The 8,521-nt window shown below is 40.1% G+C and overlaps 1 protein-coding gene across 1 annotated transcript; it reads left to right on the forward strand.

Moving 5' to 3' along the window:
* Window positions 1-238: 238 nt before the first annotated feature.
* On the forward strand, window positions 239-2,432 carry FZD1 (frizzled class receptor 1). The gene has a single exon (XM_053467150.1). It carries the CDS (start codon window positions 414-416, stop codon window positions 2,136-2,138), a length of 1,725 nt encoding a protein of 574 aa, XP_053323125.1. The 5' UTR covers window positions 239-413; the 3' UTR covers window positions 2,139-2,432.
* Window positions 2,433-8,521: the final 6,089 nt, after the last annotated feature.

Below are 8,521 nucleotides of genomic sequence, written 5' to 3' on the forward strand. Positions count from 1 at the left end.
CATTGTTATAAAGGATAATTATTATATGTCATGTTATATGTATGTCATGTTATTAATACACGGTGTGCACAGCGCCGTGTAATCGCCGTTCGCTCCGTCAGAAAGTTCAGTCAGGTTGTGAGAGGATCCCTTAGCTGACAAGTTTGCTTCTGGTTTCAAGGCTCCTCCCTCTCGGTAAAGAGGCGGGCAGCGGGGAGCCTGGAAACGGCTATGAGACGAGTTGAAGGATTGACACGAGTGGTCGGGGCTGCTGGGAGTGGGGCTCCTCCCGTCTCTGCACCTGGGGAGGGGGAACAGGGCAAAAGCGAGGGGGCAAGACTGGAGAGGAAGGAGAGAGCGTGGAGTGAGCCGCTCGTTCGCCGAGGACTGTTGCGGAGCTGGCGGGGGCTTCATGCTGCACGCACTGAACTTGCATGGCGAGGGATCCGAGAGGGGCACACGCTGGCAGCATGGCACAGCCCGGGCTCCTCCTGCGGGGCTCTTGTAAAGTTTGCAGCCCGGTTTACCCCCTGCTGCTGCTGCTGCTGCTCTCTGCTTGCGTGCCGGCGGCGGAGGGGCAGTATAATGGGGAGAAGGGCATCTCCGTCCCGGACCATGGATACTGCCAGCCCATCTCTATCCCACTGTGCACGGATATCGCTTATAACCAGACCATCATGCCCAATCTGCTGGGGCACACCAACCAGGAGGACGCGGGGCTGGAGGTGCATCAGTTTTACCCCCTGGTCAAGGTGCAGTGCTCCCCGGAGCTCAAGTTCTTCCTCTGCTCCATGTATGCCCCAGTGTGCACGGTGCTGGAGCAGGCGCTGCCCCCGTGCAGGTCCCTGTGTGAGCGGGCCAGGCAGGGCTGCGAGGCTCTGATGAACAAGTTCGGCTTCCAGTGGCCGGAGACTCTCCGCTGTGAGAAGTTCCCGGTGAACGGGGCAGGGGAGCTGTGCGTGGGGCAGAACACATCTGAAAAGGGCACCCCAACCCCTGCCCTGCCCGAGCTGTGGACCAGCAACCCCAACGTCAGGACATCGTACAGGGACAAGTTCACCTGCCCCAGGGCGCTCAAGATGCCCTCCTATGTGAACTACCACTTCCTGGGGGAGAAGGACTGCGGAGCCCCCTGCGAGCCCGGCAGGGTTCACGGCATCATGTACTTCTCCCAAGAGGAGCTGCGCTTCTCCCGCATTTGGATAGGCATCTGGTCGGTGCTGTGCTGCGCCTCCACCCTGTTCACGGTGCTCACTTACCTGGTGGACATGAAGCGCTTCAGCTACCCGGAGAGACCCATCATCTTCCTCTCCGGCTGCTACACCATGGTAGCCATAGCCTACATCGCCGGCTTCTTGTTGGAGGATAAGGTGGTGTGCAACGAGCATTTCGTGGAGGATGGCTACAAAACGGTGGCACAGGGCACCAAGAAGGAGGGCTGCACCTTCCTGTTCATGATGCTCTACTTCTTCAGCATGGCCAGCTCCATCTGGTGGGTCATCCTTTCCCTCACTTGGTTCTTGGCAGCTGGCATGAAGTGGGGGCATGAAGCCATAGAAGCCAATTCCCAGTACTTCCACCTGGCTGCCTGGGCAGTGCCTGCCATCAAAACCATCACCATCTTGGCAGTGGGGCAGGTGGATGGGGATATCCTGAGTGGGGTGTGTTTTGTAGGAATCAACAATGTGGATGCACTGCGTGGATTTGTCCTGGCCCCACTTTTTGTTTACTTGTTTATTGGCACTTCCTTCCTCCTGGCTGGCTTTGTATCCCTCTTCAGGATAAGGACCATCATGAAACATGATGGAACCAAAACCGAAAAGCTAGAGAAGCTGATGGTAAGAATTGGAATCTTCAGTGTCCTCTACACGGTCCCGGCCACCATTGTCATTGCTTGCTACTTTTATGAACAAGCTTTCAGGGAACAGTGGGAGAAAAGTTGGGTTAGCCAGAGCTGCAAGTCCTATGCCATACCCTGCCCCAGTACCCATCACCCACCCATGACTCCAGACTTCACTGTCTTCATGATCAAATATCTCATGACCTTAATAGTGGGAATAACATCTGGCTTCTGGATCTGGTCTGGAAAAACGCTAAATTCCTGGAGAAAGTTCTACACGAGACTTACCAACAGTAAACAAGGGGAGACTACTGTGTGATGGTGACAATCCAATGTGGGATTCTTGTACACTCTGTATGCTTTTTCTTTGTAAATAACAACTGTAACATTTTGTAAGTATATTTTATATTTAAATGACAACAGATCATGCCTTTTCATGGTAGGAATGTTCTAACTTTTTTTGTTGGGATCTACGGTTTCCTGGACCTTTTGGGGGAACTTTCGATCCCCAAAGCCATCTGCTTGAAGATAAATGCTTTGGGAAAAAAATCTTTGAAGAAAAAAGAACTTTTATAGCACTTGTGACCAGCTTTTATCTTTTTGCTTAACAAAATACCTCTCTTTGTCTCACTTCTCTGTCTTATACCAGCATAGAAGCATCTCTGACCTTTCTCCATACACCACAGAGGAGGGTTTTCTAAAACTGCAAAGAAAGATTGTGACTTTTTTTTATTTATTTTTTTTTTATTTTTTTTTAGAAATGTGCACAGTGGTGCTGAAAGGGTTAACTTTGAGATCACTTGGCTTTTTTGGCCATTACATTTTTATCACTTTTTTTGTTTGTTATTATGGTTTCGCACCATTGTTGGAAACCAAGTCAAGACACAGGGATTAAAAGCATTTAGTTAAATTAGTATCTATTTGCCTGAGAATACCACATACGCAAAAATATAGAATTTTGTTGGCTGGTAGTAAAAATAATATTTTTTTATTTTTTTTTATTATTAATTTCAAAATAATTGGGCTTTAACCTGATCAGGCCTTGTTGCATTTTTTAAGATATCCCCCTACACATTCCAAATGAATTGTGATATCAGTTGTGTTGCATAAACTTAATAGAACCTAGCCAACCAAAGCTTTAAGAGGTACTCAGTGAATCACTTTTTAACCCTTTGCAGTGGCAATCCACCTAGCAGCGCAGGGCTTCATATGTGTAACCAATCTATAATAGATCTGTTTTAGAATATTCTTATAGAAGCAGAGACCTCAGACTAATTCAATCCCAAAGTTTTCAGGAAAGATAAGATAATTCAGAAAGTACAAGCATTTCTAGGCTAACTCTTCCCTGCTTTGTTTCTGTGTTGATTGGAGATGGGGTTGTGGAGTATCATGCAATAGTGTGAATGCAATTTTACTTAATTTTTTGGAAATGCTGGTTATAAAATGGTACAGAAATGAAACCGCAGTGTCAGTTTTTCATATATACCATATGAGAACAAGCTATTGTGGCCAGTTGCCACAAAAATAAAACTATATTTCTATAAATAGATGCATAATGCACCCACCTAAAAGCGAGTGCGTATAAGCAGTTAGATTTGATTTCGTAATTTGTACTGGGTGCAAAAATCGGTTATAAGGACGCTACCGCTGGGTGCAAAAATCTGTTATAAGGACGCTACCGCTTTCTTTGCAGTTAACACACCTTATGGTTTTCTAATGTATATTTTCATAACGTTATCACCCAAAACAATTGTGATGCTTTATTGGTCATCAGATTTCAACATGTATTTTTACTATATTTTGATTTATTTTCTTATGTATATTTTAAATGCTTTGTAAATGAAATATGCTTTTTTTTTTCTTCCTCTCAAAATAAGAATGCATCTATTTCATTCTGCTTTCACAAGATTGTTTATATTTATAGAGAAATAGTTTATATATACATATATCATTTTTATTTCTTTTCAATAAATACAAAATCAAGAACTGGTTCAATTTCCATTTTTTATTACAAAAACAAAAACAAATTTGTATTTATTTTTTGTGATTCTTAAAAATTAGAACCCACCGTCAGAATCGTATTTTATACATTAATTCATGAGATACCAGCTGATATAATATTCTGGAAAACATGGATTTGTTTATTGTGTATTAACTTTTTATTTAGTCTTAATTTTACACAATCATATGTTTTTTTTCTACATCTACAAACCCAAGAAAAGTGTCTGTTCCTCCACCCCTCTGTTTATGACAAAAGATTATTTACTTCAGGAACAATCAGTCAAGCATTGAGGATTAACCCCTTGGGTGTATTAGTGGTGTGTGGTGAGCGTGGCTTATTTCTCTGGCATAATTGTATTGAAATAGTTGCCCTTCCTGTGTATGTATAATTAAGAACATGGTAACCTGGCTATATATATATATATATATATATATATATATATATATAATATATGAAAAGGACAATATATATTATGTCCGCTTGGAGGAAAAATTGCTTTGTCTGTATTCTCATTCATTTATTTAATGGGTTAATGCTGCAATTGATCTGGGCATGATGCTTTACAAGTAAACATTTTGTTAGGCGTAAACAGCGAATCCAACCATATAAAAGACGCAGTTTATTTAAAACTGACTCGCTTATTACTCTTCACGTTCTGTTATCTCTAATATTAAACATCGTCTCCACATTTCTTTAACACAAGGGATTAATATCGAACAAAAGGATTTGCAGCATGAAACGTATGAACTCCATTTCTTTTATTTTTACACTGTTTTGTGCTCGGGTTTTTGCCAATGCCTTATACATTATACACTATATACATTACTGTATGTAGCAATGTATGCTGTTGGGGGGAAAATATTTTTCTATGGGACTTCCCATTTAAAATATTGGGTTTCTATTACAAACGGAAGTCCAGTCATTGAACATTAACTTTTGTGGCACGTGCCATGCCAGTATGGAGATATTTTACATATTGTGGGCCCGCATCATTGCCGGAGTTGTCCTTTTATGTAGAACAGAATGAACAGGGATTCTATAATATAATATGAATCTACTTTAAAAGATGATGCTGAAATTTGAGCCTCGCTGTCCAGACATGGCTACTTGTCCATTAAGGGATTTTTCCCAGCGGTAGCCCTTGGTAAATAAAGCTGGAAGTCTTGGTCATTTTTTCATGAAACTAATCCATGATTGACAGCCCTGGTTTCGAAAGGGTTCTGCAGCTGATGCCTTATACTTTAACATGCTTCTCTGTATTAGCTAAAAAAATGTTTAGTTTTCGCTTCGACCAAAATACAGTATTATATATTTTTTTCCAGTGTTATCTGCCAAACCTGCCACACACTCAAAAAATGTAGTGTGTGTAACATAGGGCTCAGAAACTAATCTGTTTCTTATGTTTTACTCAATGGGTAGACAAATTAAATATGATTCCTGGATAATCTTTAGCATATTGTTTTAGGGATGTAGAACTAAGCACATGCATAGATCAAAACGTGTTTTCTTGTGTTTTTTTTGTGTCCTTTTTTTTTAATTAAAATTCTTACAGTGAGTATTGAGAATAATGGGAAGATTTACCACCATATTGTTTATTAAACATTAAGATCTCCAATTACACAGTATTTAGTAGATATTATTGTCAAAAGAAATATAAGCGCACGTGCCTTATAGTAAGTGGCCTGAGGCTGCCATTCTTTACTTGGCTCCAGAGTCAATTAATAAGCCAGATTAACGGCCTCATCAAATTAGTGCTTGTCAAAGGTGGGGTTTGCAGTACTAGTAAAATCCCCAAATGGAAAACTCTGAAATATACAGAATAATAATATATAATACTTATAGTAGATGCTTAAATGTATTCATCTACATAAAATATGCAAGAGGAAATGCAAAGAGCATTAAAAACTTATTTTATTTTATTGTGGAGTTTACAGAAGGTAGAAACTGAATTGCGAACGTGACCGTGATTCACTATTTTCCAAAATGATTATCTTTGTATTTAGAAGGTCTTTCATGTGAACAAATCCTAACGTTAGTTCTGTGGGGTATGGGATTGATAATAGATCATCACTTTCTGTCTATTTCTAGATACATGATACAGACGTGTTATGCTGGAAGAGGCAACATACAAATACATTATATGTATATATTTACAAGTAAGAGTTATTTTTTGTTTTTACAACAGAATTTTTTTAAAAAATAGGTTTTAATATTTTTGTAAATAGGAATAGACAATGTATAGACATACAGAGAGTGATATGACTCTGTATGACGAAGGTTAATTACTTAGGGATGTACCCATTAGTCCTATTCACCAGTATTATGCAAGTTTCTTTCTATTCCTCTACTGATAAGGCGTTTTGACATCAATTATTTAGACATTCCAACCTAAGAATATTTTTCCTTTTAACCTTAGGAAATCTACATGGTCAGGGGACCTGTTAATGGCTGTGGCTATTATGCATGTTTGTCTAAATGGCTGCTGTTGGCAGGCAATATGGGATTGCAATTTTGTCTACAGATTTAAGCTGTGTCAACAACAATACAAGCCAAACCCCACTTAACTAGGGAAGGATCATGTGATCACAGCATGTTACAGCTTAACACAATACTTTGTTAATATGTTTAACAAAAAAAAACCTTCGTGTTTTACAGTGGTACTCTATTTTTTTTCTTTTATGGCTGTATAACTTGATTCCAAAAAACAGTACTGAGTTTTGATTTATGTAATGCTAAGTTTACTATTATAGCTGCGCATTATATATAGTAGTTTGGGGCATTCAATATTAAGTGAATGCATATAGTCTACAATTACAACATATGATTTAAAGCTTAATAAGCAGCCTTATTATTATGGGTCCTTATGTCTTTAGTCTCATTCTGCAACATAACAGACCCAATGGCATAAGGTATAACGTATAAGGGCGATTTATTGGTGGTCAATTTTAAAGCAGTTTTCACTTTTTCACAAATCCTACAGTACTATACTTGAACTAAAACACATGTAATGCATACTTAGATTACAATAAGCAATCTAAAAGGTTTTTTTTTTTTACCCTAAACCGATACCCTCTTGTATTCAAACCGAAAGACGAGCCATGTTTACCTTCTGTTCTTCTTCATTAAGGTGGCGCCTCTCGTGTTGCTGATTGAGTTTGTTGGCTCAGGCAGCCTTGGTAAGAGTGTGTGGGGAGAAAAATGATATATATTCAGGACAGGAACTAGCATTATTTAATTATCTCCAACAAAACCAAATGTAGTTTTACAAGATGTAATTATGGCAACAACCCTTTTCTATTTATAAAGGTAAAAAAACAAAAATACATTATATGGACAAAAGTATTGGGGCACCTGACCATTACACCAACAGGTACTTTGATGACATTGCATTCCAAATACATAGATGTTAATATGTTGTTGGTCTCCCCTTTGCAGCTATAACAGCTTCTACTCTTCTGGAAAGGGTTTCCACAAGATTTTGGAGTGTTTCTGTGGGAATTCTTGCCCATTCATCCAGTAGAGCATTTGTGAGGTCAGGCACTGATGTTAGACGAGAAGGCCTGGCTCACAATCTCCGTTTAAGTTCATCCCAAAGGTGTAGGATGGGGTTAAGGTCAGGGCTCTGTGCGGGGAGGTGAAGTTCTTCCACACCAAACTCATCCAACAATGCCTTTATGGACCTTGCTTTCTGCACTGGGACACAGTCATGCTGGAATGGAAAACGGTCTTCCCAAACTGTTCCCAGAAAGTTGGAAGCCGAGCATTGTCCAAACTGTCATGGTATGCTGAAACATTAAGACTTCCTTTCACTGGAAGTAAGGAGCCCAACCTCTGAAAAACAGCCTCAGACCATTATCCCTCCTCCACCATACTTTACAGTAGACACAATGCAGTCAGACAGGTAATGCATCCGCCAAACCCAGACTCTCCCATCAGACTGCCATGGAAACCCATTCCATGAAGTCCCACTGCGGTTTTTGTGCTGATGTTAATGGAACTTTTCAGCTATGGAATCAGCAAAGCGTTGGCGACCATCTGCATCAGCACTGACTTTATGTGGTCTTCCGCTTCATGTTGCTGCTGTTCCTAAACGCTTCCACTTTCCAATAATACCGCTTACAGTTGGCTGTGGGATATCAAACAGGGATTACATTTCACAAACTTATTGAAAAGGTTCCCCCCCTTTTCACCCATTCCCCCCCCACAAATGTTTGTAAATGCAGACTGCTTGGACAGGTGCTTGATTTTATACACCTGTGGCAATGGGTCTGCTAGAAACACCTGGATTCAATTATTAGGAAGTGTGTCCCAATACTTTTGTCCACATAGTGTAGTAACAAAAAGAAAATTAAGAGAAAACAGGGAAGCAATGAGAGCTAGCAATCCAGTAAAATTGAAGATGTTAACCATAGTCTTGAATGTAATTATTTTAATTTATGTAAATAGCAACCGTTACAGACAGAATTTCTGTATTTGTCCCTGACTGACAAAGCAAGTCAAAATGCACCTGTCCTTGTTTCCATTTGTGTTCTGCATAAAATCCCCCTTGCAGTTAAGTACTCAATTGCTTGAAAATAGTATTAAAAAGAATGATTAATAAAAGCAACCAGACTATTTCACCTTATATTCCCTCCCAGAAGGCTTCCGTTTTCTTCTTGAAGTAATGATGGCTGATGTTACACGTAAGAGTCCGTTACTTG

The sequence above is a fragment of the Spea bombifrons genome, chromosome 5, assembly GCF_027358695.1.
Source record: "Spea bombifrons isolate aSpeBom1 chromosome 5, aSpeBom1.2.pri, whole genome shotgun sequence".
Classification (NCBI taxonomy): Eukaryota; Metazoa; Chordata; class Amphibia; order Anura; family Pelobatidae; genus Spea; species Spea bombifrons.

Bases quoted from the DNA above. Each gene is read 5' to 3' on its own strand.
- FZD1 (XM_053467150.1), top strand. From the start codon at position 414: ATGGCGAGGGATCCGAGAGGGGCACACGCTGGCAGCATGGCACAGCCC.